We start from the raw sequence: 27,011 nt of genomic DNA on the forward strand, positions 1-27,011 counted from the left end.
ATTATCAGTCTATCCTGGCACCTAAAAGTATCAGTCTACATCTAAGTCTTGCACATCAGAATTATCTGGGGATTGGCTTTTTCATGGATTCAGAAGGCCTTCAGTGTTAAGACTGATACAGGATAAAGTTAGAGACCACTGTTGTAACTGGAAAGCCCACCTACTACTTTAGTCCTTTTCCCTCCTTGCAAAGTAGCATATCAGTACATGGGAAAGCTTTGGAGTAGATAATACCAAATATGTTTGAACAAAGGTATCTTATTTATTCCAGTGTCTCTCAAACCTTAATGTAAATGCACACCCATAAGTCTTCTTAAAATGATTCCATATCTAGTTAGACAGTAAGTATTGAGAGTCTGCATGTCTAAAAAGCTCCTGAGTAGTGGCACTGCCCAGGATCACACTTTGAGTATGGAGTAAAGCTGAGGAACGCACCTGAACACAGAAACAGTGGTGCAGAAATGCCAGGGTAGGTCCAGGATGGCTAAGGGGCCCTGGAGATTTAGTACTTAGTTTGTGAGTCAGCAAACAAACACGTGAGGGATACTTAGGGGAAAATTCAGTGAGCATCTAGAATGCCTGTGCATAGGTTAAGTGTAAGCTCATTACACAGAATCCCTGACCAGACAGAGCTGACCACAGGAGGAAATGCATACTAACTTACTGAGCATGCTAACATCCCTCACGAATATCTTCAAGGAATGTGCACTCTGTTAGAGAATTAAAAGCAACCAAAAAAAAAAACTTAGCAGCATTATCAGTGGCTAAGGTTTGCCCACCAGTACCTACCTGAGAAACAGTGACATGTACCAAATGTGGAACCTCCAACCATCAGGCCTTTTCTTTCCATATGGAAAGAGAAGACAGAAGAAAGCATCTCTGAAGAGTAACTGGAGGGTTCTCAGAGCTGTAGTCTGGAGTTAGGTGCCAAAGGAAATCATGTACCCCTGCTTCCCTTAATAATGGGTCTGTCCAGCTCCCGTGACAACATATGAACAGTCTATGAAGTCTGGTACACTTTATTTTTGCTAATTACTGCATCGTTGCTGGAGTTGAGATTAAATGCTTGTGGAAACGTGACTGTTGTCTTTCCTCATCACTGAATAAGTTCTGGTGTTTCTCAGCTTCATGTTCTGTCCAATGTTAGCTCTTCCGGGAGTGCAAACTCACATGTTATACATGCGGTTAAGATTCCCCTTGGTACTACAGTCACATAGTTTATTCCTTTTAAAAGTGAGTTCCAGGTTAAGGAAGATGGGCACTATTATTTTTAACAATTCTGTTAATGTTGTTTTAGAAAATTGATTTGTTAATTCCTTTTTCTGAAGGTAAAGTGAGAGAACAAAATATTTGTTAACTCTCTGGAAGTGGGAATTGGAAATCAATTTAAAAATCGGTGTTTACAAAGCCAGAAATAATTTTTCCAATATGATCAACAATTGCACTTGAATTCTTTCTGTCATTCACCTATAATAGTAGCCTTTAAGTAATTTGCTCCAGAAAATACCAGGAAGCTCATATGTGACTGAGCACAAGGCTGTGGAAGGGTAGACAGTCTTTCTTGGTGACACTTTTCCATAGACTCTTCAGTCAGGGTTAGAGTCTCAGCTGCCCACCTGAGTGGGCAAGATGGTTCTCAGACAGTGAGTACTCTTCTACAGCTATACAAGACTTTCACTCCCATTCATTTTACTTGAATTTACTGGTAAGTTATATGTGATAAAATTACTCAGTCTTTCAAGTACCATACTTCTAATAGTAGGCAGTACTTGTAAAATGTCGATGTTCGACCTGTGGGTTACAAGTGTTTGGGGATTAAACAACCCTTTGCAGGGGTAACCTAAGATATCTGTATAACAGTAGCAAAATTGCAGTTATGAAGTAGCCATGAAAATAATCTATGGTTAGTTGTTACCACAGCATGAAGAACTGTATAAAATGGTCACAGCATTAGGAAGGTTGAGAACCACTGCTCTAAAGGAAGGGTAAAGAGAACAAGGGGTTGATAATGTTCACAGATCATATAGCCTTATGCCTTAAGGTCACCTTTATGCCCAGTAGTTCATGAGCCTCTTTATTAAAGGGTTATGCACTGCCCTCTGAGAGAGCAGTGAATTCTGCCTAAAGTCAAAATGACTCTTTTAATGGTTCAAGTATATATGCTTGTTTGCCTAACTTTGGGCTCATATGTGTTCTTTCAAAACCAAACCTGGCTGCAGTTCAACAAGAAACAGGAAGTTAATTTAAATTTGTTTTTAGTTCAAATTTTTTGTGATTTTTATACATGTAAAATACATGTATACATGATTACTGTTTTTACATATTCCCCACCTCTTTCTCTCCCCCCTCCAACTCTTCCCGTGTCCCTGTGCTCCCTCTCAGCTGGCTGTCATTGCTTATAGCTGTTCATCTGAGAGTAGGAACTTGTAAAATCTTCCTTATCTACATTGACATGTCAGCTCCTATTGTCATTAGAAAGCCCCCTCTTCTGTGATGTTCTCTGAGCCTTAGGTGTAGAGCTTGCAATATAGATGTACCATTTGGGATCATATACCCTGTGGGCTATTCTCTGTGTTTATTGTCAGTTGTATATCTCTGTAAAAAGCCCCTACTTCTTCTGCTGCCTAAACAAGCTTCTTTGAAGAGAAGTGAAATGATACTTATCTGTGGGTAGAAAGGTATTTAGAATACAATTAAAAATCATTTGGACTTAGGAAAAGGGCAGAACTAGGTTTTCCTCTAGAACCTATGACATCTCCACCCATGGATAGGTATATAGTACTAGACATGAATTCTCTACTATTGAGCTAGCCGTGAGTCTAATTAGACAGCTGTTTATTATCCCCAAGCTAAAACTGTCGTTATTGTACCATAGGGTCATCTGTCTTGCCAGGCTGGCCATTGTTGAAGTTCATAGACTTTACTGCTGGATGTAGAATTTTTTTCCCCTTGGCAGCTTGCATAGCTTCTTCTGATAAGTGAGATCTAGTTCTTAGGAAGAAGCTTGCAGGTCAGTTCCTCCAAGTCCTGTGCCCAAATCATGTGGTGTCTTCAGCAATAGAATTTGACCTTCAAGTTCTGGGAGATGACCAGGGACAATGGCAATACCTGTGGAGGTTCTCTCTGTGACCAACAGTTCAACGGGAGACTTTTCATTCCTGGCATAGGTGTTACTGTTACGTGTGGATTTGTGAGGGAGCATTATCACCCGGTTTAGCATAACTCTGTTTATATGCTCTGTTTGTCTCTCTTCTCATGATCTATGTATGAATCTATCTATGAATGACTAGATTTTTGAAGTCTTACCAAGTAGATTATACATCTTCCAATACTAAATTCTACAGAAATTTTAGAAAAAATAATAAATATGAAATTGGAAGCTATTTTACCATAAATTCTGTGTGATTTTAATTTTAACAAATATAAGAACTAGAGTGGACAGTGTCAACTTGTGGCCTAAGCTATAATAACTGCAACTCTTTAGACTATTATCACAGGGTGTATGTAAATATTCAAAATCAATTTATTTCATAAGAATTACAGGAAAACCCAGCATAAAAAAAGAGCCTAAACTCAATCAAGTAGGTATTCAATCTCAGATAATTTCATGACTTACGTACTTTTGGTTTTACTAAAAGAATTTGGATTCTGTATTCAAGAATAAAAATTGAATATTTAAAAATTTCAGGCTTTTAAGAGTACTAGTGAACAGAAAGCAAAATCCAGAATTTATATACTTACCTTTATATATACATATGTATATATAAATATATCATTGATCAAAAATAATGACATTTTTGTTATTGTTTGTTTTATTTCAGTTTCTTATGTTTGTTGTTTTGTAAGTCAGGGTTTCTGTATAGCCCTGACTGTCCTGGAACTCAGAGATCTGCCTGCCTCTGCCCCTGGAGTGCTGAGATTGTAGGTGTACGCCATCATGCCTAACTAGGTTCTTTTCTGGTGTGTGCTACATTAAATTGAATGCATTTTATTACCTTGTTCTTGGGTGGGTGTGATAGCCATATCCCATTAAAAAATGGTCATTAAAATTACACACACACACACACACACACACACACACACACACACACACACTGTGCCCATGTTGGATATGCTTAGTTAAATTGCAAGTTAGTCATTCTCATGAATCAACTTCCTCTTGGTATTTCTGTGCACCATTCGCCAAGCAATAACACCATCAGTAGTTAATGATCCCCCAGGAGAAGCAGTTTCATTACACAGAACTGACAGATGAGAGCCACCAAAGACTGTCCTGTCTCTGATTAGTTTATTACTAACTTTAATACTTTGGATAGCCGTTCTTTTTGTGTATCTGTAATTGCTACATAGGTCTGGTAAAGTGTGCACCCCTGTGTCATCACAAGCCACGACATGTGTGAGCATTGCTATCTTCAGGTGAAGCATCTGAAAAGCAAAGTTAATGGTATCAAGCAATTAAACTGAACTGTCTTTAAGGAGAAGAAAGGTTTACTGCTACCCTTAAATGTAAGTTCACACACACTAAATATTTTTAACTGCAGTAAGAGCATGTTAATTGTAGACATAGCGTCTTTCTGAGGATCTAAAAGCTTACTGAAAGAATATCTGTTAGTAACTCTTTTCATAAAGCACTGAATTTTTCCTTTGCTTTTAAATCAGTGGGAGGAAAAAAAATAAAATAGCACATGAAGTTTTTTTTAGTATATTTGTGAAATAAATTGACCTTGGAGTAAAGTAATTATTGATAAATTCCTTGTTAGTTTCTTATGATTGCTTTATTTTACTCTTTAGTCTTAAAAGTTAGGAATTTACCCTTAATTTTCCCATAGTATAAAACAGAATATATGGATTATACTTTAGTGTTAACTACATGTACAAATTATTAGGTCTTATGTAAAATTTAAACAATGGTACAACAGACAGAAGTACTTGGAGCACAAACCTGATGAACTGATTTCTGTCCCCAAGCTCCACAGGAAGAGGAGAGCTGACTCCTGATGCTGCACTCTGCTTTCACCATGGGCATTATGACATGCACACATCCACACCATGCGCACAGTGATAGAGATATGAATTAATAGGAAAGTAATATTCTGCATATCTAGCAGTAGCCTATCTTTTCTTACATATTTCTAACTTTTTTCCATTTTTTGAAATGGAGAACATTTTCTGAATGTTTTTATGCCACTATCACTAAGATCAGTTCTTGTGGTTCCAGTTAAGCTAGACCTTTGCTTTTCAGTAGCATGATGGGTGGCTTTACAGTGCATTTAACAAAACCCTGGTACATAGCACAGAGAGCACTGAGTGAAGTCTCTGTATCCTTTACAAAGACCTTTTCTGGTCTCCCCCCTCCCTTTGCCACTCCTCACCCCTATCTGAGCCTCCTCTACCCTGTGTGTGTATTTGGTCCTCACTCTGGGGGTAAGAAGCAGAGATTTTGACAAGGTAAAAACTGAGTGAAGCAATGTGAAAGTTTGTAAAATAGCACATCAGACTTCACATTAGACATAGAAGTGGTAAAGAAGACGTTAACCATGTGGACAGTTGGTGACGGAGCACTCTACCGTTGATTGTGAAGGGTGAGGATTGGCATTGTCCTTGTGCAGTGCCGCAGTAGACACAGCGCATGAAAGTTCTTGTGAACGCCTTTTGAAGCTGAGCACCAACAGGAATACTGCAAGGGAAGTTTGAGCAATAACTGGCCTTTCATCATACAGATAGATTAAAAAACAATTTGTTATTTTCTTCCATGTCAAGAATTAACATTCATTCATTGATGGAATTTTTTTCCAGTTGTGTCAGTTAAATATCTGCAAGTAACCGCATCCTAAATGTTTAGTCATGTAGTGTGGTCATTTATGTATCCATTTAAAGTCCTCTGCACTGGCGCTTGGTGCTGTGCTCCTCTCTAGCTCTCCCAACACTCCTGCAAAACTAGTTAATTCTTCATAATTTAGAATAGCCCTTTAATTTAGTCATATTTTGTCCTTTTTGAAGCAGTACATTTTAGCCTCAGTGATTTGTAAGAGTTAGAAGTACATAGTAGTAGTTTTTTCTTAAGCTACAAAGATGGAAAATGCATTTTGTGTTAGCCATTCTTTAGCAGTACATAAGATTTGAAAGATAGAGTAAATGTTGTGGAAATTATTATAACATTTAAAAAAATATTTACCTAGGCATTTTTTCATGAAAAACAGTGAGTAATGGCTGCAGTAGAAAATACAGTCTAGAAAAGTACTCTTGATCAATTTGATGATGTGAATTTGAATGTTTTTAATCACATAATTTCTAATAACTGTGGTTAGAGACTATTTTGATGCAGCTGTCGTTCTGCCGTAATATAATACTCCTGGAGCCAGCGTTTGCTTCTGCTTGGAGGGCTTTGTTTTACCTCACTTTACCCTCCAGATAGTTGGATTTGATTTTAAATTTTGCAAAAAAAAAGAAAGTAAGATATTTGTTAATCATGTGTGTATGGTTCATTTTTAAAGAATTTAATTCATATTATTTGCTAGTACTGGAAATTAAAATCTTTGAATTGTCTGCAATATGCTGGAATTACCTAGAATTCTTGCTGAAGTTCTTGGGGAAAGACTATGTAAAAGAATTGTAACCCTATTGCATAAAATTTGAAATCAGTGAATCAAAAGATATCAAACCAAATGCTAATTTTCTTGTAACCTTGTATATAAATCCCCTAGTTGGGCCTTCTGGAGTCTGGAGTCGTGTCGTGTCACTGTTTATGTTATACAGCCGATTGTGAGCCTTATGTGGTGTCCTTTGTGTTTACTGACCTGGGCAAGAAATCAACCAGAGAAACATTCCCCGAGAAACAGCTTAGCTGACTAGTGATGCCTATTTCTAGCCAAATAAGAATTATTAATATTTTTTCATCTTCTATAACTGTGTGTACTTGACCCTTCCAAAAATATGCAAGAGTAATTTTTTTCTAAGATTAAGTTTTAAAATTAGTATTTTAAATAATTAAATATGAGAATGTAAATTTCTGAGTTTGACTATGATGATTTGTTAGAAAAAACATTTGTAAGAAGCTAATAAGTTAACAAAAATCAATAAAGAAACTGAAATTTTGGGAAATGGTATTTCCACGAGTAACCTGAAATTCACCACAACTCCTGCACCGTGCTACACATTTGTCTTTCTTGTGTTTTACACATAGAAGAATAATATGTAACACTGGGGTCTAGTATAAATTTTAAAACTTAAATCTTATATTTTATAGTATTTTGATTTGCTCTATAATACTTTCTTAAAATTTAAATTGTTTTTTCAGTATATAGTATTTTCTGAATGCTCAACTAATAAATTTTAACTTTCTTAATTTTCATGAGAAAAAGATCCCTTTGGAAGCCTCATTTTCTGTTTGTTTGGTCTCTATGCAGGCGATGGGTGCGGCTGCTGTTTGGGAGGGAGTTCCCACTGCAGGATCTGCTGGTGGTCTGGGATGCCTTGTTTGCAGACAGCCTCAGCCTGAGCTTAGTAGACTATGTCTTCCTAGCCATGCTACTCTGTATCCGAGATGCTTGTAAGTACTGTGACCTCGCCTGTATTCCACCAAGGAGCCATGATTTTTCAAAATGTTTTGCCTTTTAAATGTACTGTATATTTTATTGTTAGATTTATACATAAAAGTTTTTAATAACAACAAATATTTTGACATGTTACAGGAAGTAACTGAGTGCCTTTTCTGCTAGTGACCCTTGTATTAGGAGATTTGGGCGATGTTATCTTCATAGAACTAGGATATTCTTTAGAAGAATTTTTCCAAACACTTCATGCCAGTTTCAATCTGTCGGTATACACATTTGTGGACTGCATTAAAACAGCATTTCAGATATGTTTAGAGCTCCACCTTCTGACATGTAGCAAGTATTTAAGTATATTTATTGAGAGATTGGAGCTGTTTTTATAATACCAATGTCTTGCCAATGGGAAAATAAATCTGCAGTATTTGACTTCTGCCCAGTTATATTTTAATGCATTTTATTCCTTAATATAGTTCTCAGTGATCGATGTGTTCCTCCCTTTTCAGAACCACCTTAAAGTATTTTACCGTAGCCAGAAAACCAGGGCCTCCGTCTGTAGGACATATCAGAATGTGTTTTAGATTTCATAATTTTTAATAATTTTTCTTCTTAAGAGAAGTAATCTCAATTCCCAAAGCAAGATTTATAAGCCAAAATATAATTAGGAAAGATTGCACTAAGTTTTGGGATTGAATCAGGAAATAGAAAACTATTTTAAGTGTTGGAATATATAGCCACATTTTCTCCAAAAACATGGAGGTTTTATTATGCCTGGAAGGTCAAATAGTTTGGGCTTCTTGACAGACAAAGTAAACAAGTTCCTTCTAGTGGAGCCAGAACTAGTGAGATAGAGCATGGACTGTGGGAAGCTTAAGACAAGACACACTGACAGCAAAGCAAAGTGTTTAGGTAGATGTGATAGATACTGAATTTTTGGACATCTAATACTTACCTCCCTTTTAAACTTGTATGTATTCTATATTTGCAAAAACAAAAAAAAAAGAGAAAATAGTATGAACAACTCTCTTAGGAAAAAAATTCTTTTGGATAGTATTTTTTCAAATTTTTCCAATTTAAACTACTGTTGAAATGCATTTCTGATCTAAAATTTTAAACAATTAACAATTTACTCCTTTCATAATTTTGTCACATCACCCTCATATATTAATGTAATCATCAGGTCTCTTATGCTAAGATCTATCTATTCTTATTTTCATAAAACATGGAAAATTTTTGGCAGTTAAAGGCCATACATAGTTTTAATATTTTTATTGATGATTCTGTAAAGCATGGGCACATGTGGAAAAGTACCAAAGTAATGGCATTGCTGATTCATTTCAGTATTAAATCCAAAGCAGCAAATGGACCCTCTGAAAGCAGAGTGGGTAAAAATTCAGTGTTTAAGGTGTCCTTTCTCTAAAGAAACTTTCCAGGTACTGAACTTGAGGAGCAATATGAAAGAGAGGCATTGCAGGCAGAGAGAAACCGCATTGACAGAGGCCTTCAAGGAAGAAGTTCCTTGCTGGGAATAGGTGTCTCTTCAGGTTAGATGGCATCACTAAAATACAGTGCTCATGAGAAAACAGGGTTATAGAACTGAAAAGGGAGTAGGTAGTATCATGATGGTCATCTCTGATCAGTAAGGCACAGGGCTATTGACACATTCAAAACAGAATGTGAAAACGAGATTGTGTAAGACAAGACAAGAGCTAGGAGATCAGATAAAAGTTATGACAGTATTCCAGAAGTCAAAATCAGTAAAGTAGAGGACTGTTTAGAGCTAACCTTAGCGTGGCTTAAATGTGAAAGGTGTTGGGAATAGAAATCTAGAGCAGTCTCCTGTTTGGAGGCTTCAGTGCCTAGATAATTGAATAGGAAATAAAACAGCTAGGAATTAAGTGTGATTTAAGCCTTAGCCATACACATTAAGATCATTGTTAGTATCAAGTATGTATAGAGTTTTGCATATAATTAACAAGCCTTTATTTTGTCAATCCATAACAATGGATATAGCCTCTCAAGAATAAGGTCATCATAGTATCCTAGTTTGTTTGTGATAGTCTTGGTTCCAAAGTATCAGTTAATACTCCCTCTTTTCATATGAAATACTTCCCATGAGGATATTAAGAATTGCACAGCCCCCCTAGTTAAGTTTAGCATCTACGGAAAGTGAATGTGGGCAAAGGTGGAACTCTGCACATAATATTGGTATTAAAGAGGATTTGGGAATGGAGCATGGAGCCCCATTTAAGAGTGATCCTCTAATACACATGAGACCCTAGTTTTAATCTGCAAGAGTGGGGACTAGAAAGGAAGGGCTTATACTACAATCTCAAAGAACTATTGCTGGTTTTCAGGTTCCAAGCACACTCATTCCTTTATAAGTACACATGTATTAAAATCCACAGATAGAATCTAAATATGAGAACAAACATATGGTATTTTGATTTTTGAGCCTGGGTTAACTAACTTAATATAATACTCTCCAGTTACATACAGTTTACTAAAAATTTCATAATTTCAATTTTCTTTCTGGCTCAATAAAATGTGTATGCACCACATTTTCATTATCCATTCATCTATTGATGGTCATTAGGCTGATTCTATTTCCTTGCCATTGTGATTAGGACAGAGGTATTATTATTTCTCACCTAAAAAGATGACCTAATAAAGAACATAAATATGACAAATATCTTCAAGAGCAAAAGAACAGGAGACAAAGATACAGGAGCATGGATGGAGAAGTGTCAATCAGCATGAGTTTTTCCTTCAGGAATCGGTGTTATTATTCCAATCAAGAGCAAAAGAACAGGAGACAAAGATACAGGAGCATGGATGGAGAAGTGTCAATCAGCATGAGTTTTTCCTTCAGGAATCGGTGTTATTATTCCATGGCTGTGTCTATGAAAAGCAAAACTACCTCGTGCTCTTGTTTCCTTCTATTGTCTAAGCACCCACTATACTCTATTTCTTGGTGAGAGGCAGAATTTTTGTCTCTCTTGATTTCGTTTTTAAATACAGCATCTCAGGGAAGGCCTAATGATTTTAAAAAAAAAAGTCTTCAAATAGGTATTTCCTGAAGATAGTAACTGAGGAAGCAAGAACCCTGAATGGGAAGACTATGGAAACCAGGCTATGTGACAGCAGTAATGCTGATGTGTGAGGAAGCACCATGCTGGTGCAGAAAACAGAAAATGAGAAAAATCCTATAACGGAAGACAGAGAAGCTCATGTGCTATGGAAGAGGAAAAATAAGGGTAGGTGTTTGATAGCCAGAGTGAACATGGTTGAAAAATCAGTCCTGGGATACCTAAGATGAGTTCTAGACCGAGCAAGCTTATGCAACTGTGCTCAGTAGTCCCTAAAGGATGAAGAGAGGTAGTTGGTTTATAGACTTCTACTTAGGCCCACCTTCAGATGAATCGAGGTAACCAAGAAAATGGAGGACAGTGAGTGCATTTGAAGACTAACTTTGGGCATCTAGAGAGGGAAATACAGCTAAGAAATTACTGTGAAGAAATTAGAGTACAAGGGATTGGAGCTAGAGCAGGAAAAGAGTAAAGCATAGAATAGAAAACTGTGGCCACATAAGAGCACTTGTAGATTTAATAGATGTGGCCAAGTTAGTGAAGACGCTTAGAAAATTAAGTTAAAGAAGTTAAGAGTTTTCTTTGGTTCTCCAAAAATCATAATATGAAAAGAAGATAAGCAAAAAAAAAATTCATGGAGTAAGACACAAAGACCTTAAAGAAAATAATCAGGAAAGCAATTTTTAATCAAGCATGTATTCAAATAGCCAGTATTTCGACACATATTTACCATGTTACTACTATTTATTAGACCTTGGTATGCATATGCCATTCCTTCTAACTTATGATGTAAAAACACCTCTCATCTGTCTCATACTCTATTTGACTTCAGATCTTTTGTGTATTTTATTTTTCTGAGTTTTGGTTCCACAGTGGAACCTAGGCTTGTCTTGGCCTCATGGCAACCCTGCTTTAGCCTCCAGAGTGCTGGGACCATAGTCATGTTCTACCTTGCCCTCTATCCATTGATTTTCTTAGTCAGGAATTCTCTCAGCTGTGTATGGTGTAATGAATTTTTCTCTCTGAACTTTTTGTGTCTACAAAAGTTCCATTCTTATCACTTCTACCTTGTTTCTGATTTTGTTTTTCTGGGTGGCGGTGGTGGCTTGTTTTATGATTTAAATTCCATTTTTCTTTTTAATAACTAACGCACATAAGTGAAGTGTGATATTTCTGTCTGTGTGTGCATACATATATATAAATTATATGTATTCACCAAACCAGGTAATTATCATTTTAGTCTAATTATTTCCTTATGTTTGGACATTTGAGCTCTATTCCTTATCTTGGTTTGGGGGGCGTTATTTGTTTGTTTTTTATTTTTTGAATCAAAAGAACATGCTGGAATATGTTAGAATGTTCTAAGGTTCCTGTTTTCTTTGGCCGTTACCTGGCTTGCCATGTGTGGCAGTTCTGTCTTCTCTGTGTCTAGCATGCTCTTCTTTTTTATAGTGTGTTGGCTTTCTGCTTTCTCCCCCAGCCACTAGCTGTCTGTATGCGGTGCTTCCATCTGTCCTACCCAACAGTTTCTGCTTCTGTTTCCACTTAACAGCATGTTCGGCATCATACTGTAGCTGCAGAATTTCAAATACAGATTGAACTTGTCTTTTCTAGAAAACCTTTAGCAACCTCAATGATTCAAAATAAAAGTTCTAAAACTACATGGCAGTGCACATCAAAGCTTGTCAAAGTATAAACCAATGGCTCAAGTATATTTCTAACTAGCTCTTGCTTCTTAAATTAACTCATTTCTATTAGTCTGTGTATTGCCACGTGGCCATGACATTACCTCATTTTCTGCATTCTTGTTTCCTCAGCAGTTGGTTGATAATTGTCTGACTTTGCCTTCTTTCTCCCTGCATTTCGTTTAGTTTTCCCACCTACATGTATTCTGCTCTGCCATAGGCCAAAGGAGCTTCTTTATTAATCAGTGATAATAAAACATTTTCATAGCATGCAGAGGGGAATCCTACATCAAAATGCCAGTTGTTTTTAAAGGAGTCATATAGTCATATACTCCCTGACTCCAATTCTCTCTCATCTGCCATAAAATATAATAACTGCATCAGAGATAGACTATTGTACCCTCTCAGTTACTAATACCACTTATATCACTTTGTAGTTTATCTTAACAATCTTCGAAAACTTCTCTAATATAGCTTAATAGGAAATTATCTGTTAGTGCATATTTGGTGTGTGTGTATCTGTGTTACATGTGTGGGTTTACTTGCCCATATGGAGGCAAGATGTTTTGATTGTATGTTTTATTTAATTTCTTTTTTTAAATTGCTTTTTCTACTTTTTTTTTGAGACAGGGTCTCTCACTAAATCTGAAACTTGCCATTTCAGCCCGACTAGCTCTCCAACTGGGTTCATGGATTTACTTCTCTCCACCTCCCAGGACTGGGGTTTCAGGTGCATACCACCACCTAGCTTTTGTGTCTATATTGAGGGTCTGAACTCTTTTCCTAATGCTTATAAGCATTTTAAGTATTTGTTTTGCCAGGCTACCTCGTCAGCTCCTGCATTGTGTTCTCTTAAGAGAAGTTTAAGTTCATAGCAAAAGACAGAATTTTCAGTATTCATTGGTCTTTTGCCTCTACATACATCTAAAATTTTTTCTGCTGTCGGCATTCCATATGTCTAATGCATTCCTTAGACTCTATAAACTGGCATTGACCAACCACTCAACATCACCCTAAATCCATAGTTTATTTTAGGATTCAGTCTTTATCACCTATAACCAATAGCCTTCATGTCACTCAGAAACACCTGACATGGGATACTTTGATAAATAGAACTTTATTTTGGCTCACATTTTCTAATGGTTCAAGCTCATAGGTTAGGGAATACCAGTGATTTATCATGCTAGAACTTAATGACAGAAGCAAGTGACAAAAATGTGCTTTCAGGAGCCAAGAAGGGGAGAGAAAGTGGCAAGTCCAACAGTCTTAAGTCCAACAGTCTGTCTTAGTCACTGTTCTGTTGCTATGAGGCGACATGACCAAGGCAATTCTTATCTAGGAAACATGTAATTGTGGGCTTGCTTACAGTTTTAGAGCGTTAGTTCATGGTCATCATGGCGGGAAGCAGGCAGGCATGGTGCTGGAGCAACACTGAAAGCTTTACATCCACTGTGAGGAAACTTTAAAATCCCTTTCTTGTTCTCTGTCTTGGAAACTCTGGGTCTGATGTGTTGTCTCCATTGCTTTTTCTGGAAACCCATAAACTTTTCTATGCATTGATGTCTGTGGTGTCTGTGTGAGGGTGCCAGATGCCTTTTGAACTGGAGTTACAGACAGCTGTGAGCTACCATGTGGGTGCTGGGAACTGAACCCAGGTCCTCTGAACGAGAAGCCAGTGCTCTTAACCACTCAGCCAGCTCTCCAGCACAAGAATGCTATATACTTATAGTGGCTTAATTTAGTAATATGCATTTAAGTTCCTCTGCTTTGTGCTTGCCTAACATGTACAAGGTACTTGGTTCAATGCTAAATAACACTGGTATCTGTTGACTTATATACCACAGTTCATTTATCCTTTTACCACCTTTCTGGAGAATAGCTTGATGTGCACTGTGCACAATAAGACTTTGATGTAGTTTTCTCCTTTCACATCATTTGACCTCAACACCCGGTGTCCACTCAGTACTATACTTCTATTTGCCTTCAGGTATTGATGGTGGTAGCCCTTGCCCACAACAGGTTTCTATTTAAGGAGTTATCCCAACCCTTACACCATTACCAGCCAGGTTCTTTGTTGCAAACACTATTCTTCAGTTCCAGTGCAATATGAAGAGAAATTTGAGACTGTTCTTAGGATTGAACTCAGTATTTGAAAAAAACAAACAGGAGTTAAACTGATATTTGTTGAATGAATGAATAAAACACAAATCTAACTACAAGAAAATGATACTGTTAGCACTTATTTAAAAATATTTCCTGTGTATATATTTTTGTGTCTGTCTGTCTGTCTGTGTTTATCTGCACACACTTGTATACCATGTCATATATAAGGAGGTCAACAGTACAGTTTATGGGCCTTATTTCTCTCCTTCCACCATGTTTATCCCATTTCTGATGACATCACGTCATCAGAAATGGTGGCAAGGCCCTTCCCTTTTTGCACCTCTTAAATGTAATCCATAGTCTATCTATTTCCTCTGACAGTCAGACTACTCCTGACTAAAGTATTATTAAGACCCAGTAACTACAATGAAATAAAAAATGTCCCATGTGGTCAGCCCTAAATACCTATATATATGAGCAATATTAAAAGGACTTGGCTGATTGTGTGTGTTTTTGTGTGTGTGTGTGTGCGCGCACACACACACACGCGTGCACATGCCTGCATGCAGGTGCCCTCAGAGGCCAAAGGCAGGAGATTCTTTGGAGATAGAGTTACAAGAATTTGTAAACCACCTAATGTGGGTACTGTCTACTGCAATATTAGTAAGGGTTCCCAGCTACTGAGACATCTCTCTAGTTCCCATTGTTTTTAGTTTTATATGAGGTCTTTGATTATTTGTTCTGTATGCCAAATCCATATATAAATATAAGTTCTTATGCCAGTTTTCAAATACGTGCTGCACCTGGCTTTTATATGTTAAGGACATTTTTTAGTGTCTATTTGTGGATTCTGTGAAGTTGAAACAGTTTTTAGAAGCCATCTGCAATGTGTCTTCTTTTTCTCCTATATATAGACACCCTTGTCATAATGCTGTCTGCTAAAAGTGGAGGAAAACATTGGACACCAGTGAAGGCCAAGGCTGTCATTCAGCAGACTGTCAGGAGCCCTTGGCCTGGGTGTATTGCTGTTTACTCTGCAGCACCATGTCTCGTCTGTGGAGCGGAGTGCATGGGCAGGCTGCTTTTCTAGAGAGCATGGGTTGTTATGGGATGGACATCCAATGATGCCAGGTTTCCGGTCACGCTGTCGCTACATGAGGGGGCAGCTGTTATTCTAAATTTAAGGACATTCCAGGAAGCCATTTCAGTTTTTGGTAATTTTCCATCTGCCTTGTTACTCTGAGAAATTGTGTCTCCATATAAAATTGAATAATTTGGAGAAAATATTCATAAATGTTAGTTATAGGTAGCCAGCAGTGAATTATACATATGTATTTATTTATGTTGCTTTCAAATTTCTCTGTGTAATCACATCTCTGCTTAGATTTACTGATTTGACTGCATTTGTTATTATTTCTCCAGGGAAAACTGTATAGCCCAATTTCTTCAGACCACTTTAGAATAGTTGTGGCCACTTAAAGACAGAGACAAATAAGTCAGCTTTACTCTGCATGGAACTGGGACTACAGCGCCTGTGCCCCTCACTAGAAGCATTCTGGATAGACTATTCATTGTCAGCTGCTGTCGAGGCAGAGAGAGAGAGACTCTCTAAGCCCTGAGTTCATTTAAGAACAGCAAGGGTGACAGCCTTGGGTGGACTACACAGAAGCCGGGCACAAGGGGTGACAGCCAGGGTACACTTGCTACACAGATGCCGGGCACAAGGGGTGACAGCCAGGGTACACTTGCTACACAGATGCCGGGCACAAGGGGTGACAGCCAGGGTACACTTGCTACACAGATGCCGGGCACAAGGGGTGACAGCCTGGGTACACTTGCTACACAGATGCCGGGCACAAGGGGTGACAGCCAGGGTACACTTGCTACACAGATGCCGGGCACAAGGGGTGACGGGGAGACTGCAAAAGGCCACAACAAAGGTACAGAGGCTTTTTTGGTATTTATTATTGGCAGTTACTCAAAGAAGTCTGTGTACTATTAGAAGATATTTAGCTCAAAGAGTTCTGGCTAAGAAAGCTCTTTGTGGCCTTTTTTTTTTTCTTTAACCAGTGTGCATACAAGAAGAGCTTTTTTTGTAGCCAGGTATAATGGTACATGCCTTTCATCCCAACACTCCAGAGTTGTAAACGTGTGGGTTTCTGTGAGTTTAAGGCCAGGGTAGTCTAAGCTGGTTAGTGATACGGCAAAAACAAACAAACAAAAAAAACCTGGAAAATAAATTAATAAAAAGTGCAGTGAGTGCATTTGAACAAAATGTGTTAATACGTCATTGTTCTTTAAAAGCAAAATAGTTAAGTGACACTGAGAAGAGCTGGCTCAGGGAAGGTTGCAGTCAGTCATGTCACTGCTGCCTGCTTTGGTAGGATAAGCATTGCATAAGGAAAAATACTGTAAAGGGCAAAACCTCTGGGCATGTAGTTTAGTAGTAGAGTGCTTGCCTAGCATGCATGAAGTCCTAGGTTCAACACCACATGTTATAAAAAGGAAGAAGGGAGCATGAGAGCTAGGGAAGGAGGGGGTAAAGAAGGAGCAAAACTAAACTCCTAGTGTGTCAGATTCCCACTACCTTGTCTTAAACAAGCTTCTGTAGTTTTTTTTTAACAGCCCTAAATTGGGCATAGTTATCCAAGTGGGACTTAAGTTCAGATTAAAAATGCAGATTTTTCAGTAGTATATAAAAGAATGTGGTATGAGATGAAAACACAGGCTTCATTTAGTCTTACCTGCTGTTATAGCCTTAGTTTGGGTATATCAATAGTCTGAGTATCTGGCATGTAATGATGCTCAGAAAGTATTGGATGAGATGTGTATGAATAGATGCAAGAGAACAGTGCTAGCATCTTCATTTGTTCTCCAAGTAGAATCTTAACATGTTATTGTCATGCCTCCTATACTTTGGAGATTCTCATAATGTCAGAGGTATGGGAACAGTATTACTGTGCTGTTGTGCTATTCCCAACTATATGCAGCTATTCTGGAGACTCAATAAGGTTGACCTTTCAGGGTACTTGACCTACCATGTTAGAGTAATGATGTTAAAACACTTAGTGTTGACATTTGTATGCATTGTATCATTTGATTTCAAAGTAATATTTTTAAACAGCTTTATATAACTACGTAGAGTACAGACCCTGAATTTCAAAGCATGCTACACCAAGGAATCATTGTGTGACTTGAGAAACTGATTTACCCTCTTCAAGTATCATCCTTTGCATGTGTAATACAAGGGGAAATGTCCTATGCTTATATAACATGAAATAAGGCACATAAAGTTCTGAGCCTGCGTTCTTGACCCAAAGCCTTTAGTGTTCATCATCTCAGTGAGATCATTATTGCCTTTGTGCCATGGATTGTCTCCAGAACAAGGGCTTGTTCCTTGTTGACCTCTGTGTCCTATGTTAGCTTGGGACCATTTCAGAGCAGTCCCTTAACGAGTCATTGAATGGCATGATGAGAGCAGTTTTCTAAAATCTTAAAGTTGTTTAAAAGACTAAACTTTGTTAAAAAGGTTCCTAACAGACTTCAAGTGTCACTTCAGGCCACTTTAAAGAAGACTCAAATAGGACCCCTAGATTCAGGTTTGAGCACTGCAGCCAAAATATGTTCCACAGACCTCTTTGCCTCTCTTACAAGATGTGTAAATGTAATTTCCTGTCCAGGTACTAAAGTTATCATTAGAACATTTGAGAAAATAGCTTTTTGAATTACCAGATCAATTGATTGTCTGGTTTTTTTCCAAAAAAAAAAAAGAAAAGAAAACTTCTTCACCTTAAATGAAAACTGTACATTAAAACGTGACACCACTGTATCCTAGCTTTTCAAGTTTCCAGGTAAAGATGACAATGGGAGCATACTGTGGATGTGGAGAAGTGAACAAATAAAGGGAGTCTGCAAAGAGAGCAGGGAGGGTAAGTGAGTGCTTTACAAATGAAGGCAGATGTGTGAAATTACAAGCTGTCAGATCAGCGATGGAAATGAAGAAGATAAAGCAGTTCCTTCCACAGCTTATGATTCCTCATTCTGCCTGAGCTGGTCTCCTTTCCATAGTGCGCACAGGAGGGGCGTGGTAGAGAGCTTCCTCAAGAAGTAGCTTTTTCTTCAGCAGAAGAAAAAAATCTAAGGAACAAGATTTTTCTGATTATAATCAATATTTTATTTGCTTTATTTCCCTTAAATCACAGTTGTTTTCCTGTGGGACATTTTTCAAGTAATGTATTAATAAATAAGGTTTAGTTACAACTCTAGGAAATTTTCACACAGTTAGTGTTGCAGAAGCAGTCATTGCAGTTCACGGAACAAGTGTTCTTAATGGGCCAGCTGATAAGAAATGGAATAGTTTACACAGACCAGTCATAAAAGATATGTTTAATAATTGTACCCTTAATTAGGTTGGTTTGAAAACGCTTGCAGAATGAAAGCTGATCATGGAAGATTCTCACTTTCCTCCCCCAAGAAATACTGTATAGAAATTATAGGTCCTAAATTTCTTTTTACTTTTAGAAAAACCAATAATTGTAGAAAATTGTACTTTTAATTTTAAATTGTGTGGTACACATATAAAAGGATGAGAGCATGGTGTGAATTGTGAAGCATAGTAACCAAGGTGAGTACTATTATATTAGAACATTCAGCTGCTTCCCCATTTACAAGGTTCTTGTTACTAACTTCTCAGCAGCAAAGTTAAAGGTAGCTATGTAAATGACAACATATATTTAAGAATCTAAGAATCTATTTATGGTGCAGATACCCAGGAATGGGTCTGTACCTCTTTCTTCCACTGGTACCTGTGGGTAGGGCTAGTGTGTTAGATTGTAGGTTGAATGCACTGATCCAGAGGGCATTTGAAGAAGAATTCTCCTCCAGACAGACTTCTGGTAAATCACCTGAATTACTGCCTCACTTGCTTTGACTCTCAATTATTTTCTTATATTCATCATACAAACAATATTGTGTCTGAATCCTTTTTCCCTCTTATTTAGTAATTTCTAGTAACTACCAGACCTGCCTCGGCCTTCTGATGCATTATCCACTCATCGGAGACATACACTCACTGATTCTTAAAGCTCTGTTCCTTAGAGACCCAAAGGTAAGCTTTTCTTGGGGAAATGTGTATGTATAATTTTAAGTTATGTGAAGAATAGAGTTCTCCGTCTGATTTAATTCCTAATGATTGTTAGTTGTATTCAGTGGGCATTGTCCTGAGAATATGCACCTAGCCAGTGCCCATGTTCCTCAGCAGGTCATCTTCACCCCCTAATTTCCTGTTAGCTTAAGGAAATATTTACACAACTACTTCTTACAGCCAGATTTCACTATCTTTGATCCCGTCACAGGGGCTGACTTATTGCAGTAGGGCTTCTGGGCCATATGACGGTCAAGGAAAAAAAAAAAAAGCCATACAAACGACTAGGCCTATAAGAACGTATTACAATATGGAACACTAAATTGTGATATGAGTATATGTAGATAGGCAGATAGATAGATAGATAGATAGATAGATAGATAGATAGATAGATAGATAGATACTCATATAATATATATATATATTATAGCTTATAAATAACCTAATAAAATTTCAGACAGACCTCGACACTGATTTTTCTATTGGAATGTAAAGCAATTCATCAAAATTTCTTCATATTTCACAGAAAAAAAGTGTGCTCTTTTACAACTAACGTTATATTTCTTGAAAATAAGAACATTTAATGATATAAAAAATTGTGAATCCTTACCGTTTTTGAGCCAAACACAAATATTGGATGAAGAGTAATAGAGAAAGCTTTAAATGCAAGTGTCAGAATGCCAGGCATTGGATGGTAATCCCAGCCTTTGGCTCTTTGGAATTGCTCCCAACAGTCATGTTGGCAGTTGTCAGACTGTCTCTGAGTCAGTCAGTCTGAATTCTGGTGCCAAAGCTCTGCCTGTTCATCTTGAGTGTCCAAGTTTAATAGCAATCTGATTCTAAAGGATCTTTTACCTCTCTGTGGTTGCTGACATTAACTTATCTTTGAATCTGTTTCCTATTCTGTCTTAGAATTTTCCTTATGCCTAATCTGCTTTTTATAGAAGTACTAACCTTTATAGCATTTCTATTACACAAAGCAATTTTTATTAAGCAACAAAATACAATCTGATTTCTTTGCATAAGGAAGTACCCATTTTTAGATATGGCTTGTGAATACCACTATTTGTATTTCTATTTTTATCTTTATACATATATGTAAGTTATATATACTATGTAACTAAAATCTCCACAGAATGATCAGGTAGCTACTGAAGTTGCAAAGATGAGTTGCTAATCCATGATGAGTTTTGATTTCCAGACTGAAAGCACATTCTGTCAGCTCAACATTAGGAGTTCTTAGGAGCAGAGTGTGGGGGATTAGTTAAATTTCAATTTCCTATTTGTTTTTAAATAATATTTTATTAATTTTTTGGTAATTTCATATAATATATTTTGCACATATTTACTGCCTTCCCGAGACTCCTCCTAGATCTATCTTTATCTCCCTACTCACCCAACTTTATGTCCTTTTTTGTTTTCAGTCCGTCCTGTCCATCTGTGCTGCCCAAGTGCTCCTTCCTGTGATGATACTTCCTGGAGCCTTGTCAGCTACCAGCTTTCACACCCATAAAGACAAATGGCTCTCTTCCCCAGCAGTTGTCACTGCCAATAGCTCCTCAGCTAAGATGGTCTTCCTGCTCACCTTTCCCTCCATGTGGAGATTTTGTCAGCTTGTATGTGTGCAGGACGTATGTGTGCTGTTTATATGTGCAGCTATGACACTGCATCTGGAAAACACTGTTTTGCTATAGTCATCCCCCATCTCTGGCTCTTAGTCTTTCTGCCCCCAATCCTCTGTTCTACTATGATCCCTGAGCCTTAGAGAAGTGGGTGAGATAGGGAGATCCCATTTAGGACTAGGCATTTCTCAGTCTCTTATTCTCTACTTGTTGACTACTTGTGGGTATCCATGTGCCTACTTCTGTCATAAAATGCCATGACAGAAAAGCAAGTTGGGGAGTAAAGGGTTTATTTGGCTTACACTTCCATATTGCTGTTGATTATTGAAGGAAGTCAGAACAGGAACTCAAACGTGGCAGTATCTTAGAGGCAGGAACTGATGCAGAGGCCATGAGGCATACTGCTTAGGTTAGGTATGACTTGCTTCCTCTGGCTTGCTCAGCCTGCTATCTTATAGATTGAACCCAGGACCACCAGCACAGGGATGGCACCATCCACCATGGACTGGGCCCTCCACAATTCATCACCAGTTGAGAAAATTCCTTACAGCTAGATATTTTGTAATGTTTCCTCAACTGAGGCGCCTTCCTGTCTAATGACTTTAGCTTATGTCAAGTTGACACACCAATTCAGCCAGTACACCACATTAATCACCATCTACAGGAGGAAGAAACTTCTCAGATGAGTTCAGAATGGGTATATCAGTGTCATTAATGACCCATTTAAAAGCATGATCTCTCTTGGGGTCCAGTGAAGGTGTAAGTCACAAACAATCCCACACCTGTTTGAAATTATGATTAATAGAATGGTTATTTATTTAAAGGGGAAAAACTTACAGATCGCTGTCCCAGACAACAGCCCTCTGCACGATCAGGAAAGGAGTCTAGGAGCCAGAAGCAAGCCGGAAGCAAGAGAGTGAGCAGAGGACTGCTGCTGCTTTTTTAAAGAGAGAGAGACCACACCCCAGTGGGCTGGTATCTCAGCAGCTATTGGCTGACGGAGCGAAAGGAGCTCCCACATCACCTCCCCCTTTTGTTTAAGTAAGAAAGTTCTAAACCTACTACAAAATTATATACAATAAGAACAAATATCCTATTCTAACTAGCTTAAGTCTTGTATAATAAATAACTTGGCCAAATCATGAGAGTAAAGTAACTACACTTATATAGTCTCCAACCCCATCAAAAATCTGAGAAGGGAAATAATGTTACCTGAGTAATTAGGAAGTGCAATCAAACAACTTCCAAAACATGCAACAAATCATAGAGACAACTGGCTACCTGGGAAATCACCCAAAGTCACGTTTGCAACGTTGAAGCAACCAACTTTGGCTAAGGCCTAATGTAACTGACATACCATTTTCAAAGGCAAGAAACTTTTCAAAACTATCTTACCCTGTCTTGGCAGGCTATAACAGTCCTGTTTTATCCATTTACAGATACTCTGTATCTCTGTCACTGGTTGAGGTATGGGTATTTCTTTGCCCAAAGGCCAGTTCTGCCAAGAAGAAAGGCTCCAAGTGGAGTGTCTTTGGTGCTTAACAGTCTCTCGGGAATAGATTGGTTTTGCCCGGAGCGATTGTGACTCAGTACCCTGGAACTCTGAGTTAGATTAAAGACCATTTTCTACAGCTCTTTGAAGAGGTTGAAGATTATCTATCTATACTGAATATAATCTCTATGTATCTAAAGTACCTGATTAGTCTAATTATAAATGACAAACATAGATGACTGTTGATCTATATAATTCTCAATACCTATCTAACTTAAAGACTAAGACAATAAACAACTGTGCAATAAATGAGAACAGTGATCTCCAGGTGTAAACAATGTACAAGTATGCATTGCAATATGGTAAATATATATATCAATACATAAACAATATATAAGTATCTTAATCAGAGGTAGAAATGTACACTGCAATATAGTAAATATACGTATATTAATAGAACATATATATCAATACATAAAAAAATGTTTTAAACAGAGGTAGAAGCATGCATGCATACAATAGTCAATATAATTTAACTTTGTATCAATATACAAGAATCGATACCAATATATTTGTCTAAAAATAATAACTCACAAGTACCAATCTATTATCCCATCATTCAGTTATCCTTCTTTTTTTTTTCAAAAAAAAAATCCCTGAGCTTATAAATTCCTCCCCCAACCCTCAACCGTATACTAATTATAATCAACCCCTAAATGGTGTCCCTAAACCTAAGGACAAACTTTACTGGGAGAGGGGATGTCGTCGTCTAGAATTACTTCCAGCTGTCATGTGGATGATGTTCTTTCTGGGGGATCCTTTGAAAGTAAAATGATGGTTAAATTTTAAGATTAATGTCTGGTAAGATTGCAAATAGTCTCTGAGTATATTGTGGAGGTCTGGCCAGAATGTTGTAAAAGATGTGCACCATTTCAGCTTACCAAGTTGGAACCATCTTGTGCAGCTGATACCCAAAACAGGTCTTGTAGTAGCACTATCAGTATCATGATGTCATATCAACCAGGTGGAGTTGTTGTTATGGGGCCCAATTTTCTCTCTGTAAACTTCAAATGTCACTGCAGGAAAAACTCATTGTTCATTGTGGAAAACTTAAACATTAATCATATACAAACATATATATATATATATATATATATATATATATATATATATATATTCAATGAAGGGCATAATAGATATGAAGAAAAGCAAAGATGTCTTCTAAACTCATATTTATTTCTGTCTCATGACTCTTGACATGAGATAGAAACTCCAGAAACTCTGATTTTTTTCTCTTAACAACAGGCTTGGAATTAGAGAGGAACTGAGCCAGAGCCCAACTCCAAAACCAACTCTATAAATTAGGAATATAATATAGTATATCTTAGATTTTTATACTTACAGAACCTGTTCAGATTTCTTGATAGTCCCTATTGGGTAGTTATTTTTCTATTTATTAGTATTCAAACATCCAGGGTTCCTTGAATTTTTCAAAAATAAGTGTTTTCCTGCGGAGATAAGAACAGAACCCTGCCCCCATTCTATATGTTTTTCTTACCACCTGTATGATTATCATCATTGTGGATGAGCTGTCATTTCTCGTTTCCGAGGGGTTTCTCCTCTTCAAATCAAACCTTTATTAATTTTGATAGTATCCACAATTTTTCTTCTCCTGTGGAAACAAGAACAAAACCCTTTCCCCAACATAGCACATTTCCTGGCTTCCATTGAGAGGTCAGCACATCTTTGAAATAAACCGGTTGATTTAGTTCAGCAGACTTTTCCATTATCCAATGTCTTTCTGCTGCTGTTGTTCCTTTCTCATTAGCATTAAGAAAATTCAAGGTTAATAAAGCATTATACAATCATTTCTGGGGGTATTTTCCGTCCCTTTCTGTTTGTTCAGCATATCCTTTATGGTACGATTTGATCTTTCTATAACTGCCTGACCTGCAGAATTATTTGGCATATCTGTAATGTGTTTTATATTATAATAATCAAAAAAACGTTTCATTTTCTTAGATACATATGCTGGACCATTGTCTGTCTTTATTTGTGCAGGGATACCCATGATGACCATAACTTCCAATAAATGTGTGATTACCGAATCAGCCTTTTCTGAGCTCAGGGCAGTTGCCCGTTGAAAACCTGAATGCGTGTCTATGGTGTGGTGTCCATATTTTAATTTGCCAAACTCCATAAAGTGGAACACATCCATCTGTCAGATTTCATTCCTTTGAGTACCCTTTGAATTACTCCCTGCAGGCAACGGTGTTTGATTATAGAAAGAACAAGTAGGGTATCTCTTTATAATCTCGTTAGCTTGTTGCCATGTAATGGAAGACTCTTTCTTTAAGTGTTTTTTACTATTGACATGATGTTTTTTATGAATTTCTGAGGCCTGCAACACGCTTCCAATCAATAATTGATCAATTTCAGCATTACCTTGTACTGGAGGACCAGGCAGACCCGTATGTGATCGGATGTGTGTTATGTATATAGGACAAAGCCTATTCCTGATTATGTCTTGCACCTGGATAAACAATGAAGTCAATTCTGTATCATCTTGTATAAATTCAGCAGTTTCAATATACAAGATAAGTCTTTCTGCATATTGTGAATCCGAAACTATATTAAGAGGTTCTTTAAAATCCCTTAGCACCATAAGAATGACATATAATTCTGCCTTCTGGACAGAATTATAAGGGCTTTGTTCCACCTTACTCAATTCGTCTGATTTATAACCTTCCTTCCCTGACTTATTAGCATCAGTATAAAATGTACGGGCTCCAGTTATTGGTGCATCACGTACAATTCGAGGAAGAATCCAAGTTCTCTTTATGAGGTTAAGTCTATCACTTTTGGGATAGTTGCTATTAATTTCTCCCAAGAAATTAGCACAAGCTCTTTGCCATGGATCATTGTCTTCCCCTAACTTTTTTTTTTTATCAGTAGTAAAAGGCACTATAATTTCTGCTGGGTCTATACCTGCTAGTTGACAAAGTCTCAGTTTACCTTTTATAATTAGTTCAGAGACCTTTTCCACATAAGTTTTTAAATTTTTACTTGGTTTATGTGATAAAAATATCCATTCTAAAATAATATCTTCCCTCTGCATTAAAATCCCTGTAGGAGAAATCCTGGAAGGCATTATGACTAGGATACAACTAATATTTGGGTTCACCCTACCTACATGTGCCTCCTGTAATTTTTCCTCAAACATTGTCAGTTCCTTTTCTGCTTCAGCTGTTAATTTTCTGGGACTATTCAAATCTTTATCACCATCTAAGGTTTTGTTTAAATGAACTATAAGATCAGGTGTTATCCCAAAAGCTGGTCATAGACTGGAAATGTCTCCTAACAATCTTTGAAAGTCATTAAGAGTTCGTAACCAGTCTCTCCTAATTTGTGCCTTTTGTGTCCTAATTTTCTGTAAACCTATTCTGCAACCTAGGTAATTAACAGAATCTCCTCTTTGAATCTTTTCAGGAGCAATTTGTAATCCCCATTTAGGCAAGACTTTCTTTACTTCTTCAAACATCCTTTCTAAAGTATTTTTATTTGAATCAGATACCAAAATGTCATCCATGTAATGGTAAATTATAGATTTAGGAAATTGCTTATGAATTATTTTCAATGGCTGACATACAAAATATTGGCACAATGTGGGACTATTGAGCATCCACTGTGGGAGCACAGTCCTTTGATATCTCCTAGTAGGCTGAGAATCATTATAAGTAGGCACTGTGAAGGCAAATTTTTCTATATTCTTTTCTTGTTAAGGTATAGTAAAAAAGCAATCTTTCAAATTAATAACTATAAGAGGCCATCCTTTTGGTAAAAGAGGAGGCAAAGGAATTCAAGATTCTAGAGGACCCATAGGTTAGATCTGTCATCATTCTCCATTTACCAGATTTCTTTTTTACAACAAACATAGGAGAATTCCAAGGACTGGTTGATTCTTAAATATGGTGAGCATCTAGTTGCTCTTGTACCAGCTGTTCCAAAGCCTGTAATTTATCTTCAGCTAGAGACCACTGCTTGATCCATATTGGCTTCTCAGTTAACCATTTTAAAGGTAGGGCTGTTGGTACCTCTAAAGGTTTGGTAGTTGCTGTATGTTCTTGTACAGTCTGAATGCCTGGTGACCTTTTTCCATAATACCTCATTATATCCTTCCCAGAATTATGAGTTCCTGGAAATACAAGAATGTTAATCTAGGTATTCCATTGCTGTAGCAGGTCACGGCCCCATCAATTTATTGCAATATTGGCTATATATGGCCTTAATCTTCCTATTTTCCCTTCAGGCCCTATGCATTCAACCC

At 37.3% G+C, this 27,011-nt stretch overlaps 1 protein-coding gene across 1 annotated transcript in view; it reads left to right on the forward strand.

Moving 5' to 3' along the window:
- The window catches only part of Tbc1d5 (TBC1 domain family member 5), a 438,360-nt gene that overhangs the window by 304,195 nt on the left and 107,154 nt on the right, over positions 1-27,011 (forward strand). The window contains exons 14-15 of the mRNA XM_087897893.1: positions 7,407-7,549; positions 19,428-19,534. Of these exons, the coding sequence (XP_087754019.1) occupies positions 7,407-7,549; positions 19,428-19,534 (250 nt within the window). The remainder of the gene's footprint in view (positions 1-7,406; positions 7,550-19,427; positions 19,535-27,011) is intronic.

The sequence above is a fragment of the Myodes glareolus genome, chromosome 18 (assembly GCF_982192425.1).
Source record: "Myodes glareolus chromosome 18, mMyoGla1.1, whole genome shotgun sequence".
Taxonomy (NCBI): Eukaryota; Metazoa; Chordata; class Mammalia; order Rodentia; family Cricetidae; genus Myodes; species Myodes glareolus.